We start from the raw sequence: 25,712 nt of genomic DNA on the forward strand, positions 1-25,712 counted from the left end.
CCCAAATATCTCGCATTCTCACATCCGTGAGCTTTTTACAACCTGTTCCCAAATGTTGTTAAAAATTTATCGCAACATCGGAATTACGACCAAGCACTTCGACTCGTCGTGTATGTCGTACGTCTTTGCCGAGTGGGAGCTTTTATAATAAAACGCACACTCCGTGATTCTGAATGAACCGCGCTCACGCTCAAGTGGAAAAAACTTGCGGACAGTGGCTGCCGGAAGTTCCGGAGATCCCGACGGAGAAACTTGAAAAAGAATCGTCAAATCTCACAGAAATCTAACCTTTATTCGTTCTGACGAGTTCGTGACCATTTATTAACCTTTCTTCGTCATTTGTATACAGCAATACATTTAATTACTATTCTGTATACCACGGAATTCGCTGTGAAATGTCACGTAATTCCTGTAAAGTTGTACGAACAATTGGCCAAAAATCCATGTACATAAGTCCATGATGCAAATAGAGGATTTGCAGTGATTGATACAGGACTTTTACTCATAACGAAATACGATTGGTATGAGAATTTGCAAGGTATTTTCTAATTTCACTAATCCACTCTCAAAACTTGTAGACGTTATACTCGTTGACAGCCTTACGTACGTGTAATTGTAATTATTTGTTGCGAAAAATCTGTTCATAATGATTCGAAGCAATGATAGCACAACTTGAGCTTACAAATAAACGGTTTCTTTTCCAACGATCAGGTATCGCCACGTAATATGAGCTTCTGTAAGGTTTACCACTCTTCGACTTATCCAATCTCAAAACTCATAACGTATCAGCCGACAACAAGGGATCTGAGCATTTGTGAATTATTTTCCAATTTCAGTAAACCCATTTGGAAACTTATAGACGTTCCAAAATTCGTCTGCATTGCAACAAATGTGTAGAATATCTCTATGCATATGTCTAAAAGTTCACTTGAAGTAACTTAAAAACATCCCATAGAAAATGATTGACTTTGCTTCGTTCAAAGGTGCCGACGCCTGTACAGCCGCCTATCGCGTGAGTGTAACAACGGAATTCGACAAAAGTTCAAAGCCGTTCTACCTTGCATATTTATTATTTTCGTAACCTTGAGACTTACCACCTTCACCCACTAATCATCCCTCAAATTTCAAAAGCAAACAAACGTCGGTGCAGCCGTTTCCAAGTGTTTAAAACGATGTTCTTTTTCTGAAATGTGAGCTACTGCGATTTAACGATGTATTTACCGGACCATCCGAATCAAAATTTTAGAAAAAGGGAAAAAACCTTCACCAGCATTGTTACTAGAGAAATAGAAACACATCGTGTTGTCGACGTGCAGGAAAGGATGCATACATAAAAACGACGTTAGGCCCGTTTAAAGAACTTTGCTGCAAGCTTCGCGTACATGACTCCCTAGGAATTAATATAGCGTTGAAACTTTCTCTCGTGCATCTATAAACAGATTTGTTTTTTTTTTTATCGCCGCACACAGCGAATTGTCCAGACTTCCTCAACCTCGAGTTACAATTTATAACCTCGTCCATTTCTTCGTGCCTACCGTATCAACGGATTTTTAATTGCACGAATAATTACGTGTGAAAATCGTGCATCAAATTTCGGCGCGAAAACCGGAATGCACGGGACTCCCTGGACTGCAATACCGTTTACATCTCGATTGATTTCAAGCTTGGTAAGTTATCCCGTTAAATGTTAGCTGTTTTACGTCTGACCAATGAATATTTATTCGTAAGAAATTTCCATCGCCAGATACGCGATAATATATGAAACACTGCAACCGGTGTTAATTTAATTAATTAGTGGTTCGTCGACCTCGCATGCTCCAGGCACAATTTAACGTTGGCATCTACGCGCGCGAAATGATACGAACGTTTCAGCAATTTTCTTAATTACAAGCTTCTGCTACGCTCGCTATTTTTTTTTTCCTTTTTTTTTTTTTATCTTCATCTTCCGTAAAAACTTTTCCAACTTTCATAAATACGAGAAGAGTTATTGATATCTCATCTAATTAAACGTTCGCCGTATACTCTTTATCGCGTTAAAAATTAGCGTTTACGCTCGCAATCGATTCCAGCATACAGATATTGAGATATAGCTTGTAAACTTGTTTCCGGACCGATGTCTCGATTATACCTTTTATCCCCACTCGTTGAGGAAGATCGAACACATCTCTTGCATAACGGGTAAACAACGTTTATCGAATATCACGAGTCATACCGAGTTTCCCCTCGTACTCGTCGATGGTATTTCGTTGATTCGTCTGCCCCGTACTGATTCGCAAATCGAAAGTCTAGCGAAGGTGAAATTTTTATTCTAATTTTTATTTACCGAGAAATCATTTTACGGCATTACAACTTTACACCGATAAACTGCAGAGTTGCCCGACGCTCGATAAATTTCGTATTTATTGCGACCCGGGGCGGCGAACGATACGCACGTTCATGTTTCGTCGACGAACCGATGTCGAGGTCAAAGGACGACTCGGTGCCGTTTCAAAAGTTTCACCGACGCGTCGGGTATTATCCAAGATCATGTAACCCATACGTCCGCATCGGAGAGTTACGTAAAATGCGTTATATAATCCTGAGTAATTCAATTCTAAACGGTCATCAAAGGTGTCATTTATCCATTTCACGGTACAATTGCAGCCGGCGATTCGTCCGGCTTTAGAAATGTCAAAATTAAGCCTGGATGATCTCAGTACGGAAGTTTATTATAGAATTTTTAACGGGGCGATAACGGGTAAAATGTCACAATCATTCCATAGCGATGAGAATCGAGTCTTCAATAAATTCTGCACGTGTCATTATAAATAATGTTTTAACTGGTATTCTATATTCTGTATTCTACTAACATGTTCCTGGCTAGTTCGATTATCTGATATTTCGAGAATGACGTTCAAATGTTTGTTACGCTTTATACTTTTTTTTTATCATTCGTCTTCCACCGTTAACTGTATATTTTACAGTCAATACTTTAAAGCATTTGGATAAATTGATTTTTCGCAACTATTCGGAATTACGGTGAAAATCGAAAGCCGTTAGGTTAGAGTAATAAGGGATTCGCCGATACTTGAACGCTGGAAATTTCCATCGTAGAATTCTCAGCCGCTGCAAACCTCGGATAGTCGAAAAACATGACCAGAACATCGTAGCAAGAATTACCGAAAAGATGAAAGCAATTTTCCTTTTTCAGCTGTATCTTTTGAACAGCTGTAGGGGAATCTAATAGAAAGTACTTTTGCACGCATCCAGTGAGCTGTGTAGTACAAATATAAGTATTTGCGTAATGTGAATGCGAAAATAGAATTACACAAAAATAGCTAACTACCGATCCACGATGAACAAACAAGGTTTTATGATTGACTAACCTTATAAACGCTTAATTAAGATATGCGATTTCTCACCTTCGCTCAACAATGTGTCGATAACTTTCGCTTTCTACGGAAGTGAACTGACATTTTAGATTCGACGTCGCAAAAATTTTCGTCGATTCGTCAACCTCAAGTCATCTTACGTCACTCATATTTTTTTATTACCGCGATTCAAACCATGAATATATTCGCATTACATTTTGACGAAATTATATACTTGACATCATTCCGATGAAATTTTCAGATTCCAGACGGAGTGTTTTAACCTGATAAAAAAAGACAATACTATTTTTCTCGTCGTGTTTAAGCTCCTGGTATACTTTATTGCACTTACCGATAAAAGTGCCCTGAAAATTCGTATCAGATACATTATTAATACGTACAATAAAACTGACAATTCATGATACTAGCCAAATATCTTCAAACTTTGTTACAGCACAGCTAGCGTAAAACATTGAACTGCAATTCGTTGACTTATAATAATTCCGCTATTGTTCAAACCCGATGTTTTCTGTATTCTGTCTGCAGGAAATTAGCAACGTGATACGTGATCAAAAGCTTGTTCGAAAAGAAATATTTTTCCAAACGTGAAATGTTCCTAATTGTAAGACCAGAAGCAGGAAAAATTGTTATCTTTATGGTCAATATTTAAATCACGTCCATACGTAACGTGACTCATTGACAGTTGACAGATAATTGGATTTCTGTTTAGCTGATAATGTACGTATCGAATTTTCCGGTACGATTTTCCTGCCATTGCACAATTAATCTCCGAACAAGTATCTTATCTAACAAATATATGATGAGCTTATAAGACTTGCGACCTAATCTTTGGCGTGCAAAAGCTTTTTAGAGCAACTAGTTGTATAACTTAGTTGTCAATGAGCTGCAGTCACAGAAGTATACCGCGATGATTCTTCCGACAATTACTGTAATCACCCTCACATTACTCGCCACAGGAGCGAATGGTAAGCGAATTTTCAACAAAATGGCAACCTCGAGAATTATAATTATTTCTCAATGGTCTGCTTCTTGGACTGTTTCAAATTTGGGAAACTTACATTTCTTTTCCTCGAACAAGGTCCGGACGTTGATTTTTGACGAAATTAAAATCATTTCGAAGTATAGGATGTTTAGCTCAGGTCTAAGAGGTACCTCAGTTCGTGTGATTATCTTTCTCGATAAATAACGAGTAAAGAAATATACTTGTTCCGATTTCTTGAAGGAGTTTAAAAAAATAATCGCTGGTTTTCATTCATGTAAATAATGTCATACCTGTTTTCCTAGTCTATTCTCAAGAAAAGATACAAAAAAATCTTATTTTGTTAATATCAGATGTCTGGTTGTTCGATCCTAAAAAAAAACTATCATTTTTTTTTTTTAAGATAATTTAATTATCCATAGTATCAAATCTATATACCCGATAATTTTGCAACTTTTCCAGAGAATCTTGAATGAGTGTTATTTTTTTTTTTTTTACATTCTGTTTGAGTGGAAAAAATCAAATTCCGTGAAGCACGTCTTGGACAATAGAGCTGAAAAATCTTATACTTCGGGAGGATTTGTTGCACGGAAAAAACTGATCTTCAAAAAACAAGTATGACCCTAATTCGAAACAGTTTAATGCTTGTGTGATGTATAAAATGTAAATCCAGAACAAATTTCGCTAGCGTTGAATTAGGATAATAGGACTTATACCTGTAAAGAACATTATGCTCTGTTTCTTCATTTATAACGTATGCGGAAGTTCAGACGCGGAAATGTTTATCGAGAATTCTTAACAGTTAGTTTCGCTAAGCAAGTGCCCAATTATTCTCTCACAATCAGATTTGGTGTACGCCATTTCATACGTCTCGACTAAATAATTGAAAGTACGTAACATACTTTTGATGATGAAATGAATATAAATAATGAAAAAAAATGCACGCAGTCTGGAGAGAATCTGCCGCAAGTACGCTGATTTAAGAACTAGTTTCAATTTAAAAACTAACCTGACTCAATTATACCATTCTGTTTCGCTGATTAGGAAATTACATTAATTAATAGTCAGATCTTGATGGTACGATGGAGTTCAAATTTGACATAATTTGTGAAAATTTTTAGTTCAGTTGAGCGTGCAAATGTTCATCTTTACATTTGGTGTGGATCAGTCGTGTACGATAAGAAACTCCATGTCAGTCAACTATTGATATTTTTAGCCTTTGGCTGAGGGACAACTTGATTATCATCTTGTCCACAAATGATACCTCTTATCGATTAGAAAAATAATAAAATAGCTGGAATTCGCATTTATAACAGGCCTCAATTCCCAGTGATCTAAGCTCAATGTATAATCATCTAATATACTGACAAGCGTGAAGCAGACTATCAACAGCAGAAATGATTATCGGCGTTATCAGTCTGACGTTGGCGATGCAGACCCTGTAATTTTTACTGTCGAAAAACTTGTATCGGCTGTATAAAAACATGTAATCTTGTATTCACACATGTATTAGATGCGTGATATGTATTTCGTTGGGCTGTGCAGTGTTTATTTTTCACCGCTGTATTTTAAAAAATTTTTATACCGGATCGTCTTTTTTTGTAGTTTAAATAATTTAGCCTGAATCAATGCCCTGTGAGCTAGAAACAAAGTGAATACCTCATTTATCCTCTAAAACTAGGTGAACTGATAAAACTTTAATTTCCACATACACCAACATCAGCTCGATTGGACCTCGTTGTTATTTTAAAGTACTTGTATAGTACATAATAGAATGAAACGAGTAGCGAATTAGCAGAGAATCGGATCAAGCCGCCTGTCAAATGAACTCAAAGCATTAAGCCATATAATATTTTATCATAATGTCAACTGATCGGTATAACAAAGTAAATTTAATCACAGGTCTTCCGAATTGAGATCATTATCCCGCATACCAAGCTGTTAAAGAACGTATAATAAATCAATTATCTTATCTTCTCTCAACCGAATCGAAACCACTGCATGTGAGAGTTTTGCACATTATTGTTAAGAACAAATCGCATCGATTTTAACTGGAAAACATTTCTCTGGATGAGAAAAATTTGTGAAAAATGATAGTTTTGAAACTCCAGTTTATCAATTTTTTTCAGGTGAATGAATAAAGTTTTTAAGAAATGTTTGATGCAGAAACTTTCTTCGCAACGCACCAAAGCTTGACAAATGTTTCAAGAATCATTTGGGTGTGATCGATAAACATATTGAAAAAAAGTAGCCGTCTCCCCGACCAGCCACTAAAAGAATAACAAGTTTCACAGTTTTTTCCATCGACAGGAAGACAAGGATTTGGATCTGGGGAGCAGGAATGGGGCTACGTAACCGTGCGTCCTTACGCCCACATGTTCTGGTGGCTTTACTACACCACGGCAAACGTAACGAATTTCACAGAGAAGCCGCTCGTTATATGGCTCCAAGGAGGCCCCGGGGCTTCGTCAACGGGGTACGGGAACTTTGAAGAATTGGGACCACTCGACCTTGATCTAAATGAGAGAAACTACACGTGGGTACGTATATTTAACACTGCTGTAGTCCTCTGTTGCCAACAATTCTTCAAAACTTACCGAAACTTTATCCCATTTGCTCTGAAAAGTGATAATTTTTAGAATGTTTTTCGAGTTTTTCATTACATTTGAAGCGGTAAAATTGAAGTGTTCTTTCTCGAAATTCAGAGAAAGCGGTTTTCCCCACCGCATAATGATGTGTTTTATAATAAATAAGTGCGGATCCCCTGAGGTTGACATTCTTTGAAATCCCACGTAAGCCACTGACGAAATCTCATGAAATAACTTGAAATCCCCTGAGATATTGTGAAATTCTGTAAATTCAGCTGGTATCATTAAAATCACATAAAATCCCTGCAATCCTTGAAATTCTGTAAAGTCACCTGAAATCGTGGAAATCTTTCAGATTACCCGAAATCTTAAGAAATCCCGTATCTTGTGAGGTCCCTGGACCCCCCGTGAAATCATTTGAAATCATTTGAAATCCAATGAAATATTTTGAAATCCTGTAAAATTATCTGATATAATGTGAAGTATTGGAAATCTTTGAAATGTTAAAAATCATGTGAATCTTTGGAAAATCTTGTTACATCTACCTAGGTGAACGACTACAACGTACTTTTCATCGACAATCCCGTTGGCTCGGGATTCAGCTACGCGGAGAAATACTCGGGATACCCAAAAACGAACGCTGCAATAGCCAGCGATCTCCTCGCCTGCATCAAAGGTTTTCTCACAGAATTGCCCGTTTTTGCCATGGTCCCAACTTACATCACCGCTGAATCTTACGGGGGTAAAATGGCCGCCGAGTTTGCCTACGTTTGGTACAAGGTATCACGGAATATAAAATGATTTTTAAATACCAAAAAGTAATGTCGAAGATTGTCGAAGTACACAGATATTTTCTTGGTCTCACCTGTCGATGATACGCCACGCACGAAACTCGCGGTGAACCGTCTCACATGTTCAATATTTTTACGTCAACGCGTTAATGTGGTTACTGGTGTAAAAGAAAACGTGCCCATGTTAATTCAATTTCAGGCGCAAACTGATGGGATAATTGAAAGTTCGTTGAAAGGTGTGGCGATGGGTGATTCGTGGTTGTCGCCGATGGATTCTGTCAACACTTGGGCCCCTTATCTTCTAGCCACGGTGAGAAACTAATCGAAAAGTTGCAGTGAACTTAGTTTTCAATCAATTTCTTTCCGATCATTTTAAGCAATCTTTTCAAAGTATTGCCAGAATTTCTAGAAACACGCGATTCTACTAGCATCTTGGAGTTTTTATATGGTTCTTAAGAGATTTCACGTGTCAACAGAGAAAGATTTTCTAGTTATGGTTACTGTATGGTCCTTAAGGGGTTGCCCTGGTCAATTTCAACGTTTGGCCTATACATCTCCAGTGTTGACGTCCACGTATTTCAAAATTCCGAACAAAAACACTCCGACGCACTTTCATTTGACACAGAATCAACGAAGTGGCATGAATTCCACGAATTAACTATTTCGATTTTGTATAAGCTGTGCCATTTCTTTATTGTTTGTGAAAAATGTGTTCTTTATTGGATTTTTCGTCAGCATAAGCGGTTTAATTGTTTTGTTCGACTAATCGACGATCTATCCACCAGTCACTGCACTTAGATTACAGTGCTGCAGATAGTGTCGATTTTGAAGTATAACACGATGACGCTTCCATGCACCAGGGGATGGTCGACACGATCGGATACGAGAAAATCAAAGCGGCCGCACAGGCAACCCAAGACGCAGTCGACGAAGGCAGATGGTCAGATGCGACGTCCGAATGGGCGACAACCGAATACGTGATCATCAACGTGGCGAACAACATCGATTTCTACAATATTCTCTACAAAGTAGCGCCATCGTCCAGTTCCTCGGCCAGAGAATGTTGGTACCAGTAAATCAGGTTGAAACAATACAGCAAACTTACAAGGAAAGCACCCGAAGAGTGTACTTCACCCATTTTGTAGTGCATAAAGAATCATTAGACACGTAATCACTTTGACGTGCTAATGAAACCGATTGAAGGTTAAAAAACGCACCATCTTTCAAGCATATTCGAGGTACTTTTCTTGTTGGTGTTTCAAAGTTTCCAACAAGCTAACGAGATACCCGATTTTCACAATTCACCCTCACAGTTGCCGCCAGTAAAGCTCTGCTTCGGGACGAACGCGACGACCAGCTTGACGAGTTGATGAACAGCGTCGTTAAGGAGGCCCTTGGGCTAAATGTTACTTGGGGCGCACAAAGCGGCACAATATTTGCCGCCCTTTATGCCGATTTCATGAAACCGGCAACTGACCAAGGTACGCAATATGCTATAGTCCAGGTAGCACGCTTGTCCAAATTACGAATGTTATTCGACCAATTATTCATACCAGCCAATGCCGACGGGTAAAGGATTTTCTTGAACATTGGTAGAAAAATAGCAAGACGGTAATGACTCTATAAATAAGCCTGAGGTAGAAGCTGTGTCGACTACATTTATGTTCACATAAGTGTCCTCAAAAATGTCGTGGTCAAAACAGAGTCGAAATACAAACTATAGATATTATCACATAGGAGTTACTGTACTAATCATACTACAATCGACAAAATCTGGTATAATTAACGAAATTTTAAAGTATCGCTTGCCTATTTTTCTGACAACGGCAAATCACGGTCAAAATATATACACTGTTAACTCTAACAGTCAACCATATTGGCTTCGAATACACCCTTTTAAGCGATCTCCGAGGTCGGTCGACTTCATTTTCTGTCGGAAATAATGTCAAATGTGAATCGACTGCGTCTTGCTTTCGACTTTTGAGCTTCAATTACGCGAATCGTAACTAAAATCGGATTTTGACCAAGTTTTGAGACAGACATTATCAATATACTGTAAACTTTGTACCTTTAAAATTAGTGGTCACGATAATGAAAGTAACTCCGTACCGTTTGCGGCCATGATCTCTGATTGCACGTTACGAATATGGCCTGCACAACCGGATCAAACCGTGGCCACGATCCGTACTGAGGTAGCAAAAATCGGTGCATCTATTCCACCTTGTCACAAGCGACGTTTCGGACGAGTGTGCGTGAGAATCGCGATATGCGGTAGACGGAGATTCGAAATTCGAGTTCTGGGTGGTCGGCTTGATAAATAAATACGAAAGTCTCGTCATGTCTCTCTAGTGTCCAAACTACGAGACCAGCGACGTGGATGTAAGAACCGAATTCAGTTTAAATCTGGTTTGTGTAGATTTGACTAAGGTACTAGAAGGGTACGTATCACATGTGCAACTCGACCTCGATCCCCGGCTGTAAGTTTAAGTCTTCTTCTTAGAAACTGAATTCACGTATAGTCGTTTCTTTAAATCTACGACCCAATATATTCTATTGTTTATTCCGCCGGGCTTGTTGAACGAACCTAATTTATTCTTTCTGGTGGGAAGTTGTGTTGTGTTGTGTTGTGTTGTGTTGTGCTTTTTTCCTTTCATTCTTTTTTCCCGTTCCTTCTTGACTGATCTAAAATTCACGCGGTGTTGTGACAATCGTCAACCGGCAAACTAGATCAACCCACCACGTCGTTATGATACTTTCCATTCGTACGACGCGACAGCTCCAGGCAGGTTCAAATTTATTGTTTCAAACTCTCTAACTGCTTATATTTTATTCACATTCAACTCGTTTCTTTTATAGTGGAATACTTGCTGAACAACACCGACATCAATATTTTCGTATTCACCGCGCAGCTTGATCTCATCGTCGACACACCTGGTAAGCTACGTAATTTTCACCAAATTTCTCTACGTAAATACCATCCGCCTTGTAATATTACAAGTTGCATGGCGGTACTTTCCGGACAATCTTTTTCCCCATTAATATCACGTATCATATATTAAACCAATTAAACGGCCTACAGATATAAAAGAAACAAAAATTTATAGTGCAATAAATTTTCAAAGATTGACACAGATACAATATTTCCGTGTTCAATCATAAACCTCGTAGTTGTATGGATCATTTTCTGGTAACTTCACGAAATGCGCTTTGACAGTTCTGATATTTTGTAATCTTAATTGATTGAAATTTTTGGGCTGCAATTGACTTCAAGATCACCGATTAAGGTGAGAGAATGTTGATCCGTTCAATATAGGGTGAAATAGCAGCAACTGATGCCTCATTTATTCGTCGTACATATGCAAAATGAAAAACTGGACTTTTACTTTCGTGATCTCGTTACATTGTCCGTATAAAAGAATACGGATTGGTTAGCGATAGTCATTACCCATTTTGCAACGACACGATCAAGTATTGTGGTTCGCAATATGACGAAGAATAAAATTTTCCCCACAGGAACAGTTCTATGGGTGGAACGTCTAAAGTGGCCAAACGCGACACAATGGATCAATTCATCTCGGAACCCGCTCGTTATCGATTCGGTTATCGAAGGCTACGTCAAGCAGGACAATAACTTCAAATTATATTGGATCAACAGATCCGGACACATGGTGATTTATTAAGGATTAATCGGTTCTAAAATCTCTAACATCGTTATTCGCGCCGATGATAATAAATACAAAGTAAACGACTTTCCTGTTATATGATAGGAATACATCTTTTTGTAAGTAAATTCAAATAATAGAAGCCAAGATATAAACGACTTGAGAAAAGTATTGATAATTAGAACTTTCGAATGATATAGTAGATTTAAATGAGGAAATAACTTTGAAATTTAATGAAAATCGATTAGGATTCTACAGAAAGAAAATTATTTTCATGTTTTTTAAAAAATTCTTGTCTTTTATAGAATTTTGAATTTTTTTATTTCAATAGTATTGTTGAAAAAAATGTGACTGGATCTCTGGAAATCTCATTGTTGATCAAGATAAATTGAAATGTGGTAGAAAATGTAAGGTCAAATACACAAGTATTTATTCATTTTGAACGTTCTAATTAAAAAGAAAGAAACAAGTTCTCGAAATCTTTAGATCTTATCGTTAGCTTCTCTCATTCGAATTTACTCAGATTCAGTTTAATTTGTGTTCACTATCATCGGTGCAAACAACAGTACTAGAGATTTTTGTGAAGAGTGTTTCCACTCTTCCAAACTTTTTATTCAAGCGATGGAGCTCATTTATTTTGAAGTCGTCTCGCGCTATTGGTCTGAAACTGACCTCATTCGATTTCTGGCGATGAAGTTTATACGATAAGAACTGAGAGCGCTTTGTGCAGAATAAGTATAACGTGTTTTCATTCCTGTCATTAACCATTCAAGACAATGTATCTATTATCCAATGCTCCATTTGGCATAGACTGGACATTTAGTCGCAAAGAAAGTATCAGCTACCGCATATAATAAACAGCTATGGATCACTTTCTAAGCGGTATTGTAAATCTATTTCCTATTCAATGACAGGGCATAAATTACCGCTAGAATGAATTTCTTTGTACGCTTCTGCGTTCGATGATTTCATTAAACTACTTACAGTACTTACCATCATGATACCCGCGAGTCCGACGTGAAAGAACGCGAGTCGTGCGATAATTTGGAATTCGATTGCAGTCTGTGTCATTTATACGCAAAATTCCACAACCACATTGTCAAACCTAGTTGCTCGCAAAAAAAAGATATGCGTGATCTTAAAATTCACCTTTCTCTTTCACCCAGGTGCCGACTGACAATCCTGTTGCCACCGCAGCCATGCTGGAAGATCTGACAAGCAACGCCGATAGCTAGATGCATCAGACAATTAATTTTCGGTTTCATAGAACGTAAGAATTTACTGCATCGTGCAACTTACTTAAAAATTAATCATAATTTTTAATAAATGCTGTAACTTTGCATGATTTCTGGTAGGTAAAATTTAATTCGATCAAATCGAAGGAATTGGAGTTATTTCGGGATTTTTTCACAACCTTTTCTCATATCATACCGAGAAACATTTCAAGTTGTAGTAACTGTCCAGTCTTTAACCGTTTACATTTTTTTTTACTGAGACGTGGCAATAATTGTTTCTTTAAAATAAATGCTTCCGAAAACATTCTCTGACGTGAGATTTATTATACACGCCAAAAAATTGTTTACATTATACAGTGCAAATCCCCCAAGTAACAACATACGAACGGTCGTGTCTCGCTCAACAAACCTTGTTAAAATTTGTCCGGATGAAGAACATAATTTCTCTCTAACCAGAGGAGAAATAGAATCTGTAAAAATAAATCACACTTTACAATCGACAATTGAATTGAAACTTTCGGTTTCTGACTGCTGGGTGCGCTGAAAAGTAGGGGTCTTATATAACTATATAACAACCTCGAACAACGGTGATCCTACACTTGCACCAATCGTAAACAATAGTAGGAGAGAAAAAAATTACAGTAACCAATCAGCACGCGTTTGTATTATCAAGTTGTTTAATTTTTGGAAATTTAGACAGTTTGTTTTTAGCTGTAGACTTTTACAGTTGGATATTACAGAAGAAGCGGGGGAATTTTTTTTTTTTTTTACACCAATTAGATTCGTAACGTTGCAGTCGAGTGCACAGCTTTTGAAGTACATACCCACGTATTTCCGGATTTCCACTCTCTCTCTCTGAAATTCGAAAAAAAATTCGGAGTCGTTATGACGCATGCAATGAAAGTATTAATTTGATCCTGCGGTACCTTGATCCGAAAATATCGCATTGTGGGTTATTTACTACAGCGCTAAATAATGTATAAGTAATAAATAACTAATAAACAAATATTGATTTAATTTATAGTGAAACGAAGATTCTCGGGGTGTCGAGCTTTATCAGTTCACCTGGGTGATAAGGCGATAAAGGGCGATAAAGGCGTCTGTCTATAGAGAGCTTCGGTACTCGACGTATCGAGACAATAAACGAATTTACATACCAGCTTTTCTTTTCTTATACATATAACCACTTTCCTTAACCCAACCGGAAAAAAAATGAAGACAAAAGCAAGGCTAACTTTCCCTTTGCATTTCAGGTGAAAATTTCCGTGATATTGAAAAGGGCCAGAATAAATTCTTTGGTGCGCTTCATCGACGTAATTTTGCCAATACGCTGCTGACTACTTGCGATGTTGATGATATGTCTCCCGATGCATGCCTGCTTGCTTAAGAGTACGTATTGCGATCGCTTGCTTACATGCTACATCCTCTTAGAATTAGGCTAATCCGAGAAATTACTGCAAAAAATTACTTATGGTATCAGGAGCGGATCCGAGCCGAGGTGGCCGATCAAAAACAGGGACTGATTGAAAAATTTTTGAAACAGGAAACAGGGATTGACTGGTTGTGATGTCGATGCTGTGTGTCTCGATGCATGCCTGCTTGCTTGAGTGGGCCGGTGAGTGTTTGCTGAGCGAGCCACGGATCAAAAGTAACGGCCGAATAGAATAATATAGGTATGTACCTTATTCCTAAAGAGGAGATGAAGATAAATCAACAACTCGTAGGTTCAAAGTTTCTATTTCAGTTTATTCAATATGCCTCGATCGTAGTACAAGTATTTTGGTGTCAGTGTATAGTACCTCAACGAGTTGCTAACAAGTGTTGTGGTGGAAGATAACAAGAAATGCCAAAGAGTGATTGAACATCGCATTAGAAATCTTAATATTATACGACGGAGAAAAATCGCAACATACGTAACTTTAGAAGTTTGAAATTAGTGACCAATGTGGTATCTTTTTATTTTTTATGTAAATCGTTGCGACGTTTCGATCGGCAATATTTATCGACGATTCTACGAGCTTAACGTGTTATTGTCTCGCCATGTCAGGAAGAAAACATAACTTCAGGCAGAATATGAAAGACTTTATACGCGATGACTTTCTGCTGTCGGTCCCAGGCATTTTTTGATGTGTTTTTTGCGTTTTTTTTTGGGTTCAATTAGAAATCTAGAAATAATAACACAAATCGATTACGAGACGGAAGATTTTTTGCCCGAAAACAAAAGTCACTATAACCCTTTCACATTTTTGGTGAAAATTTCAATGATTTTTGATTAATTCATTTATTGTTTTATTAATTGCTTAAGATAATATGTGCCCAATAACTTGCACAAAATGTCATCTAGGTTTGCAGTGAAATTAGGAAGATCCAGAGTGAAGCGATTTTCATATTCTCAAGCTGAATGTCCTTTTGATGAGATTTATGTGCCGTCTAAAGTTGTACGGTTTGTGCTGTTTTCCCGCATGTGTTTATGAGCTGCTTGGGGTCTGTCGAAATCGATTTTCCATGCAAAATCACGTCGTTGACGTTACGAAGATTGATTCCGTCGATTCTAAAAATCAGGAAATATTTGGAAACAATGAAAATGGGCTAGTCTCATTTTATACGAGATTTTGCAGTCTTAAACCCTTTCACTCCTAGAATTGATTTTTAAACCCCTCTACCCAATAATTTGTTCCCCGGAATCCCGGAATAAACTATTCAAAGAAAATCACACAATATTCTTCAGAAATACAACAGAAATGAAAAATATTTTCCAATAACCTTTCGTCGGATGTACTTGAGACATTTTTGAATCAGGAGAAAAATAAGACGCGAAGAATTACACGCAAAGGAAAAGAATGACTTCGTTTCAAACGGCAATACTTGTTCTGTACGAGTATAATTATAAATCACGTTTACCGTGCACAAAAACAACAGTGACAATTGTTGCCTGTGTATAATATAGAAACGGTGCAGTCAACGCCTGAGAAAATCTCGGGAAAGATATATGAACTCGATGTCTATAGTTAGACAGTGAGCTAATCCCGTAGAGAACGTAAAGAAAGTCCCGGGGATATAAGAGCGGGAATAACGAGGTGATTTATTTTTTAATATTTGGTTGTTATCCTAAGAGATTAAGCAAGGGCGCCGTGAGACAGACGCTCACTGCAGCATCGTGAAAGATTACACAAATAAGAACTGCCGTAGCACGTAGCATCGGAGTCGGCTAACGACGACGACGTCGCGACGCTCTGTAAGCGAAGCCAAAGAATGGAGTGGCTCGTATTTACGCGTAACACGTGTAGATAAGAATTATGCCGTTTCGGATTGGGGGTTTTTTTTTTTTTTTTTTCTTCTTTTTTTTAACACTTTTTTCATTATCTTTGTATATTTTTATTTTTTCACCATAACACGATCTGAACGTTACTTTTCGCCGAATTAGAAATTCGTCCCGAGTATAGGATTTTTTTCTCGAATCCGGAAGGTGCCTCGTTCCATGCGATTCTTTAGCATTTGAAATACCTAACGTTAAATGTACGAAAAAGTGTGTATTCACTCGTTTCTTTGCCGAATTTTCTAATATCATCATACATCGTACATCATACATAGTGTTAAAGCGAAACCAAATTTTGGATGTTCGGATGTTCAGAAAGTGACGTCACCCAAAATTTTTTCTATTTTGACGTCATCGATCTGTAGTAATCAGCTAGCCGAATTCCTCAGTCTGGAAACAACCACGCAGTAGAGCGGACGTATGAGAATCGGGCTCCGCAGATTTCGAGTACCTACCGGGTTCTCTATCTCCTGGATCCTGCGCTCCAGGTTCGCTACCTGGTCAAACTCGACTTCACGGACTAGCGGACTGACATTTATTACCCATTGAACAATCCTCCAGCAGCAGAATTTGGAAAAGAAAAAAATTACTCAATTTACATATTTATAGCTGCCGAAATGCGTAGGGGATTTTCGCTAAGTTAATTTAAAAATTATTTATCAGCAAATAAGTGCCCCTTCTCTGGTCAAACATTTAACATTTTCATTCAAATACTCACCAATTACACAAAAATCAATATTTATATCCCCTACGTAATTCGGTAGCTATAGACACTTAGATTAAGCTGTTTTTTTCTAGAATCAAATTTGTACCAGTTACACCGCGTGCCGCATATCTCGCGAGAATGGCTCCAGTGTCGGCATTTTTTAATATTTGTTGATAATAATTTTTTGCATTACACTTAAATATATGCCTAATAACTTCCTCAAATATTATTATCGTATTACCGAAAGCTGGCTGGCCGAAAATCACTGGATAATTTCCTCATATGCATCCCGAAAAATTATTTGATCCGGAGGGCGAATCGATCAGTTGTTAGAATCTAAAAAATATTTTTCATAAATCAATTGAATTCCTTAAAAGGTATACTCCTTTACACTCGAAAGATGCCGATGTGTCGCATTCCTGTAAATCGAACGAAATCAGTATTAGTTGGACACATTTTCTCGTTAGATTGAACGAAGAGCAAAAAAAAAAAAAAATTGCGACAACGAGTAACTTTTTCTCTCCAAGTATAACCAAATGTTCTCTACTAATTATACTTTCCGGGGATCTTTTTTTCAACGTGACTTGATTCTTTCGATCAAAGGAAGGAAAGGAAAAAAAACTAAAAACAACTACATTTCCCTGTAAATTGAAAACAGGTTCCAATGAGAACGCGTGCTCCGCATCCTCCGGTGTTCAACGTAAGGTAATTTTTCGATCCCGGTACCGCATCGACATAAGATGCGGAGGCAGGCGGCCGTTCAGGGAACCGGTAGCAACTGAAACGACAAGAGTCGTCGGCAGCGGGGGATTCGGTCGGTGTGAGCGGTGCCGAGGGTGGATAGAAAAAGGCGACTGTTCCGGGAACCGCGGTTTCGGTATAATTACCGCAACTTTGTTTACATATAGCCCGGGTTACTGCCGGCGTGGGTGTTAGGACAGCATATGTGTAAACAGCAATAAAACACGTAGTGCGGTCGCGGCTGCTCGCCGGCGCCTCCCCCTCGAAGATGCCTCTTCCCCGATGGGCGGAGCCCGCTCTGTAACTTCCCCGACGAATAAACCACACCGTCCACCCTTCATTAGTGAATTGCTCCCGGAGGTATTCGCCGCCGGGTCCCACCGACGCACGCGGAGAATTCACCAAGAGTCGACCCCGCGTTTCGATTACGGGTCCCAAATCCTCGGTATGCACGATCTGGTTCATCTTCGTCGGTGAAGTTTCGCGCTCGCGGGCCCCGATCGGTCCCACCGGTACGTTAAAAGAAAAAAAAAAAAAAAAACAAACAAACAAATCCGAAACATGGACGAGATTTTCGCCTCCGGGTGTCCGGCTCTGACGGGCTACTTCGCCATAAACGGGGCCCCGATCATCGGGGCCCAACCGATGATCAACTCGTCGTACCTCTCGCAGCTGACCTGGGCCTTTCCGATACCCCGGTACAAACCACCCCCGAGGTACGAGAAGCCCCCGTATTCGTACATCGCCCTGATCGCGATGGCGATAAATTCATCGCCGAAACAGCGGCTCACCTTGTCGGGGATATACAGGTTCATCATGGAGAGGTTTCCGTATTATCGGGACAACCGGCAAGGCTGGCAGAACAGCATCAGGCACAATCTTAGCCTGAACGACTGCTTCGTGAAGATACCGCGCGACAAGGCGAACGTCGTCGAGGGTGAACATTGCGGTGGAAAAGGTAGCTATTGGGCGCTGGATCCTTCAGCTAGCGAAATGTTCGAGCATGGGAATTACAGGCGAAGGAGGACTCGGAGGCAAAGAAATTTCTCCCAGCATAAACATCAGGCGAACTCTGCTGCTGGCGTGCCGGTAAGTCGGTTGTCATTTAAGGGTGAATCGGCACGAATCGGAAGAGGATAAACCATCCGAGATATGACAAGCGCCGCGCTATTTGTCCCGAGGAAGTATCGCCGCGAACGCGAACGAATCGGCGTCGCTACTAATCGCTACAATTTATTGATCTTATTCTGAGCAAATTCGAATCAAGCAAGCTAATAATAGGGGGGGATCGGACGAAACTGCTCCCCTAACGAAAACACGATTTTCAAGAAATTTCGAGATAACAATTTGTTTCCTTTTGGCCTAAATGTAATTTTTAACGCGTGGGGGCCGATTTGCTAGGTTGGGTCCGTTTTACACGATCCTCACGTACGGCTTGTGAACAATAATTCAGCAGACGGAGAGGCGATTCGTTTTGAAATCCAATTAACGATGCCAATCCATTAACTCTTCGATGACACGCTCAATCGCGTCTGTAAGGTTTACAAAAAGTGCAAATTTTTACCAGTCATCGTCAGCGGTTAATTATGTATCGCCAGTTAGAATCGACTTCAATTTCAATTTGTTATCAGTGTTTATCCAAGTTCAGAATATCCCGAATCGAAATAGTAAGAATGAAATTCCAAGAAGTATTCGAAAACCTAATAATAATAACGATTATCGCTCCGGCGATTTCGGCTGATATATTATCGATGAAACACGAACCCCTCGATTTCATTTCAGGCGATTTCCATTGATTTTTACACTATCGTGTGATTTTCATTTATTTCCAACGTTATCCCTGATATCAAGTCTCTTCTGAATATCCTTGACGATTTTCAGCCATTTACGGGTAGTCGGATAAATCGCCAATCGCTGTTGGTAAATTGGAAATCAATAATAGTACGTGGAAAGATCATGGGAATCAGTACCATGTTAATGAATTGAAACCATTTAATGTCTAACGAGACTCGCAAAGATTTCCATGATTTCCAATTTTTATCGCGAGATTTATTCAACGTTATCGTACGTTATTTAAAGTGATTCGCAGTGATTGTTAGTGATTTCAATTATCGCAATTAATTCCTCGCCTCGTATCAAAAAACGTTCACGTTCCTTTGATCTACAATTTTATTTCCAACTGTCGAATTTATGACTCTTTGAGTCAGCGATCCCTGTGAAAAAAATTTTAATAAGTAGAACTTGAAAATGCTTAAGCTTTGCAGGTGGTTTGCATCCAATTTTAACGCTTTTAGACACATTCCGTCCACAATGGAGATCGCCGAAGGTCGCTGGAAAAGAATTTAAAAACATTTATCTCTCGAGAGGAAAAAATAGATTTTTGTGAGTACAGTGCCACAAATGTTTTTTCAGCAATTACATTTTTGCACCTATAGCGTTGATTATGTGATGTGAGATAAAAACCTTTTATCAAATTGTTATTATCTTATTGTTACCTTGTATCGTTTTAATTTGTTCAAATTCAACTTCATCACGTAGTAAGTATGTTATTCTATTCGTACTCACCATCATTGGCACAAATAACATGTTTGGTAGAGATTTCTTGAAAAGTTCTACGCTTTTCTTGACTTTCTGTTCAGTGAAATCATTTTTGCAAGGATTGCAAAATGATTGTTTAGTTACTGTAATTGGAAAAATTATCATTTTAAGGTAATACACGCTACGTGAATAAAATGCAGCATCAAAGAAATATTGCATTGTCAATAGTAAGATCGTTCAAAGTTGACTACGCGTCATTTAGTTGGGTTGATTTTACTAGACAGGTGCCCGAGCCCATCCAAATAACTTGTACTCGTCTTAGATCTTTTGCGAGAAAGAATTTTTAACGCGACACAGATAATATTTTCCTACTTCAACAAAATACTTTCTAGATTTAATATGTAACGTGATATTTGATTGCGGTAACCAATTAGTAACTTTCATGACTTGATAAATCTCCCTACACTTTATCCATCGAATGGATTTAGCAATTTGTATGAAACATTTTAGCTGAATCTACCAGAAACTGCTTCGTTATTTTGATAATATCACGAATCAAGTAACTATTATTTCATTAGATTCGTCAAATTAAAATCCAAATTTTTTATTTATAAGTATACTCTATTCAATAAAACGTTGTTCCTTTTTTCAATCTCCAGCAATTGCACGATTAATTTTGGTATTTTGGACGGAACATTGCGTCGCTTTGAAAGAAATTTCGACATTAAAGAAGTAGAAAATTTTTTCCGAGTGAATGCGTACGAATTTCCTCAAAATTTTACAAACGTTCCGAAGTTACCGCGTATAAAGTTTGAAAAGAAACGTCGTTTCGAGTGAAATGATCAGTGCAACGAAACAATGGTTAAAATGAAGGCAGCACTGGTATCGCATTGTTGATTATTTACGAATCGCCCTGTATTAATAGCTACTATTCAAAGTTAATCTAAAAATCAAGAACAACTTTCCTTCAAAAGATTGCAATGGAAACTTGAGGAAAATTATTTTTACATTCTCTTTCACAATTAGACTTACACCCTCAAAATAATACTCATTTTGTATAAGGAGCACTCCACTCACGGTATAAATTAGTATCTCATTGACAAATTAGAAGCATTCAATCCTACAAATTAAATAAGCAAATTACAGGTACAAAAAAATTGACTAATTTGATTGGCATACTATAAAGTAATACTTAGCAAAAAAGTTGCAGTATATTTCTGTTTCCTTCCATCGCTTAGATGTTGTATGTTTATTTGACAAGTAGAATTTCGAAACCAAATCCTGCATTATTCGTGTAATCGACCAGACCTCAATTATACCCCGGGTAAGAAGTCCACGATATAAAGACATTCCAGCGTTTGTGTACATAATTTTAATTACAGTGTTTACAAACAATTTACTATAACGCACCTAGTTCGGAAATATATCTTCCAAAGCGCGTGCCGTAAATTGGTACATGACAATGAACTTTTTACAACAATTACATTCTTCGTGTAACGGTTGGAGAATACGAGCCGACAATGAATGGTTCTTGAAGTTACTAATGTTGGAAAGTTGCTTTGCTCGGCGTTTACTTCTCTTCTATCTAACGGCAAAAATCATTTCACCTTCACTTTCTTCCGCCGACTAATATAGACATGATGGACACATAATTCGTATATGTATGTGTAATGTATGTACATGAGCGCACGGTGTTTTCTCCGCCAAGCGCCGACTCGAGGTATGAGCTTCGTAATCATTTCATCTTTCCACCCTATTCGAAATAACAATACCACACAAGTTATGCCAATGTCATTGTTATCCACGTGTTTATGGCACGGAACGCGGTCGCTTCGTTCCTGACAGTGAACATTCGTTACTCAATTAATCAAATTTATCACCTAGATAAACGATATTACCGCAATGCAAGTCGCAGATTCTAACGCCAACATTGTACTCTTAATTAAAATTGGAAAGTACAAATGCTTATTAAATTACAATTACGAACCAATAATAGTTTAAACAACTGATTTGTGTCATTAATATTTCACCACCAGTTTCATCAGCCATGATATTGTCTACAATGTCGAAAATTTCGGATTTAATCACCCCGGGCGAATGTCTCAAAAACTAACAGAGATACAAAAAAAAGTCTTATATAACAGTTGCAGGCATTCGAAGGGAAAATGCGATGCAGATACGGTTCGACTTGTGGATTGTGCGATTTCCGACATTTTGCAAAACGTAATGAACGAGTTTTATGTTTACATTTCTTACATTTCGCATAAATTTATTGTCTCTCACCTACGCTGAAAACTTTTCCTGGGGATACAAAATTGAGGAGAATTTAAAACGATGTAACATTTTTCATAATTTTGGTTTGGCTCGTACATTAAAATCACAAAGTTTTCAACATGGGTACCAGACAATAAATGCGTGGAAAGGCTAAGGTAATAGAAAGAAAAATACAATGATTCAAAAAAAGTAAAAATTTGAGAAACAGTGTATATATACTGATATTGTAATTTTACTTGACGTTTAAAGAAACCAAGATAAATCCATAGAATTGAGCGCAAACGAAGAATATTCCAGAAAATTGTGACTCGTATATCAAGAGTGCGGTGCCCTGCCAGTTTTTACAATTCCCTGAAAATTTTTTCCATTTTCACACTTAAACTTTATGAGTTTTCAAACAATTGTCTCAAAGTGTCCACAAATTTTTTTCTATACGTCTCGACGAGCCGTTCTGTAATAGAAATACCCTGCATTTCTCCAGTCAATATCTCCTGGGTCCTATGAATTATCCGAGTTACACTGATCGCAGGCTTTCGAAAGCTTGCGAACTTTTCCGTGAAAAGTTAGCCAAGAATAGATTTCCAGTTGAACTGGAGACTCCAATTTTTAGAGAAATTTCACAAAATTTATTTGTATAACTCTGTACGTGTTCCATACAATAATGAAATTTTGAGCAACACGTAACATTTAGAAATTGATTTCATACGATTGCGACCTAATTATGAATAATATAATTTTTGAAATGTGATACCCGCTAAATTATTTGCCATTTGCCGATTAGACACCACACTCGGAATTTTTAGAAGTTGCCGGCCCTGAGTGTCGGCATTAGCCGGGTTCTATGAAGTACAGTGCACCTAGCATCGGCGTTATATACAAACAAAGGGCTGATATGCCAGCACTTGCAGAGATACAGAAATAGAATGAACCGCACTAAGCACCACAGTGTATAAAGAAGACGTTTTCCCACCACGTTTGCAATGCTATTGCCGTAATATTGTAATCACAATTATCGAAACAAATCGCCCGAAGCGATCGGTCGAATGTCCACGAATAATCAGTAAACGTCGTGCAAGGATATTACTAACACATTCCAAGCTAGAATAATTATTCCATAGAAAATCGAAATAATCAGTTTCGAAAAGTCTTTCATAAATATTCGATCTGTTGCCATCTATACGTTATCTTTTAAATCCGCTAGATTTTGAGATATCGAAGCAAAATTCCCGCCCTTGGTATTGTTTTCATCCGAACTAATTGAAACGGCTAATCACAAACTCCATTAAATGCACACGACGAATAGCCACAAGAACCACTAATAATATTGAAATGGGCAATCACTGGCACAAAATTCAAAAAGACGAGAAGTGCGATTATGAAGTTTTAATTTTAATTGGATATAATAATTTCTCGGTCGAGAAACATTTGATTTTTATCAATTATACTAGTTGTATAGTTAAGTACTAGTTTCAGCATATAGGACATTCATTTTTAAAGATTGTATTCAAATTCAATCAGCATCGTGCATCTTCTTTACGGGACTGGCTGTAAGTCAAATTACGTCACACAGCGAGAAATTTCATTCGTTATAATCAATTACTAAAAATGCCGCGGTAAAATGGACATTGTTACAATGAAGATTTAAATATTGTCCGAATTACAAGAAAATGTGCTACAAGTAACTATTTGGTGTTGTTTTAGTTGTCAATTATACTCAATCTTCTGGTTATCGCCCGATATAAAATCTGTTTGTTTGACTTGCTAATTTTTCTCAGTCAAATAAGGCGTTATTATCAATTTATTTGTTGCACCAACAATCAAATTACCGCAATTATGGTTACAAAGAAGTAAAATACGAGTAACCATAATCGGAAATGAAACACACGCTAGATTTAATGGTTACAGTTACAAAACTCATTTTCATTTTGTGCCCAGAGCTGCAATATGTGTTCGGTAATGGTAAAAAACGACGATATTTAATAACTGTAGGGTAAACTGGAAATTTCTCTCGTTGCATGCAGACGGCTTCGTACATATATGTATATTTTAATCGATAATTGCGAAGGTAAATAGTTCTAGCGGTATCGGATCGTCTGCCGGTGAATTGTCACGACGAGAAACATGCAATGTTTGCCTAATTGTTGTATTATGTTTGCCAATATATCAGACAGAAAACATCGATCGAAGCGAGCAACGCTCGGGGGTACAATTTGAATTCTGAAAAATTGCAAAGCTGTACGCGAATAATACTCGATACATGAAATTGCTGAACAAATGTTTGTTCGCAGATGAGTCCCGACTTTCTGGTACCGACGTCGACTAGCCGTCTTCAAGAACATTTCGCACCAGAACAAAACTGTAGCGAAGCGCCGCGAACCGTTGCATCAACGTTTGATCAAGATGCGAGAAGAAGAGACGAAACAAAGTATACCAGCCCTCCGGAACGATGCATCAAGTCGACGATGTTCACGATCGACAACATCCTGAGAAAGTCACCGGCGCCGATTGTCTCCAAGGCGACTTCAGTGACGAATGAACTCATAGAAGATATAAAAATCGACGATAAAAACTTTTCTCTGCGGTAGGTGCGGAAGAAGAAACGGAATGACATAATATCTTCTCAACCTGCGGACACCAATTATTATCTATTATTTATAAAATTCAAGAATTTTACTAGGAATTTGTCAATCTTCGAATTCTTATCGTCCAGGTATAAATACTACGGTAAGGAATTGTATGCAAATTTCTGAGGTATCCGCTTTGTGCTGATGGATATGATCGCACACAAATGTAGTGATGTATGCTTTCATATATCAATTTGCATACGCTTATACGCGATCGGAGACAATCTGACCTAAAATATGTAATTTTACATCATCGCTGCATTTTTATAATGAGAATTAATTCGCAATTATCACTGCGATTGAACTTCTTGCAAATTCGTTTGTCCGAAAATTGACGTGTAGAATTTCGTTAAAGTTTGCCATCGTGCCTACTTTTCGTAAGCAAATACCCCGCAATCGTACTTGCAAAAAAGAAAAAAATCATGGAAAATATGCGCGAGAATTTTATTAAAATATCAGAACTGGGAATGAGATGATTGTAGGAAAAATGTCTGAGGATCATATCGTCTTCAAATGAATATTAAATCGTATTTATTGTATCAGAGGTTTTATTAAAATCATAATCACACGTCTCACTGAAATGTCAACATACATTGTTTACGATTCATAAACACATCCATAGCTTATCGTCCATAAATTATCACCGAAATAAAAGAATATCTGGGTTTATAATCGAGGACAAAAAAAAAAAAAAAAAATATATATACCCGTACAAATATATCTCACAGCTAGGAAAAGCATCACTGGAATAAATATTCCTTCGTTTTTATAGGGTTATACGTGAAATATTGTTATTTGGCGCAGAAATGTGATTGTAACTAGCACACAATACCCACCGTGAAATAACATCGCTAGGCGAAAACGGTATAACGTTTGCAGTGGATAAA

The 25,712-nt window shown here is 37.9% G+C and overlaps 2 protein-coding genes across 6 annotated transcripts in view; both read left to right on the forward strand.

The window, feature by feature from the left end:
- Positions 1-14,153, forward strand: part of LOC124213584 (retinoid-inducible serine carboxypeptidase) — a 54,999-nt gene extending 40,846 nt beyond the window's left edge. For 2 of the 4 annotated variants that reach the window (XM_046615022.2, XM_046615023.2), the window contains 9 exons: positions 6,661-6,890; positions 7,488-7,718; positions 7,929-8,039; positions 8,590-8,791; positions 9,043-9,210; positions 10,586-10,663; positions 11,243-11,397; positions 12,558-12,661; positions 13,651-13,782. In XM_046615022.2, the coding sequence (XP_046470978.1) occupies positions 6,726-6,890; positions 7,488-7,718; positions 7,929-8,039; positions 8,590-8,791; positions 9,043-9,210; positions 10,586-10,663; positions 11,243-11,397; positions 12,558-12,626 (1,179 nt within the window). In that variant the 5' untranslated portion in view covers positions 6,661-6,725 and the 3' untranslated portion in view covers positions 12,627-12,661; positions 13,651-13,782. Of the gene's footprint in view, positions 1-4,244; positions 4,337-6,660; positions 6,891-7,487; positions 7,719-7,928; positions 8,040-8,589; positions 8,792-9,042; positions 9,211-10,585; positions 10,664-11,242; positions 11,398-12,557; positions 12,662-13,650; positions 13,783-13,879; positions 14,016-14,106 lie in introns of those variants that run through there. The other 2 variants (XR_006881904.2, XM_046615021.2) reach the window with 2 other exon arrangements.
- Positions 14,154-14,177: 24 nt separating this feature from the next.
- Positions 14,178-25,550, forward strand: LOC124213588 (fork head domain-containing protein L1). 2 transcript variants are annotated; one of them, XR_006881908.2, is made up of 2 exons: positions 14,178-14,299; positions 24,490-24,627. XR_006881908.2 is itself a non-coding variant. In XM_046615031.2 (2 exons), the coding sequence occupies exons 1-2, from the start codon at positions 17,951-17,953 to the stop codon at positions 24,784-24,786; spliced, it is 825 nt and encodes a 274-aa protein (XP_046470987.1). In that variant the 5' UTR covers positions 17,941-17,950; the 3' UTR covers positions 24,787-25,550. The 2 variants fall into 2 exon arrangements, 1 of the variants encoding a protein (XP_046470987.1); XM_046615031.2 differs by lacking the exon at positions 14,178-14,299 and adding an exon at positions 17,941-18,478 and having other exon boundaries at positions 24,490-25,550.
- Positions 25,551-25,712: the final 162 nt, after the last annotated feature.

Source organism: Neodiprion pinetum, chromosome 3 (genome assembly GCF_021155775.2).
Source record: "Neodiprion pinetum isolate iyNeoPine1 chromosome 3, iyNeoPine1.2, whole genome shotgun sequence".
NCBI lineage: Eukaryota > Metazoa > Arthropoda > Insecta > Hymenoptera > Diprionidae > Neodiprion > Neodiprion pinetum.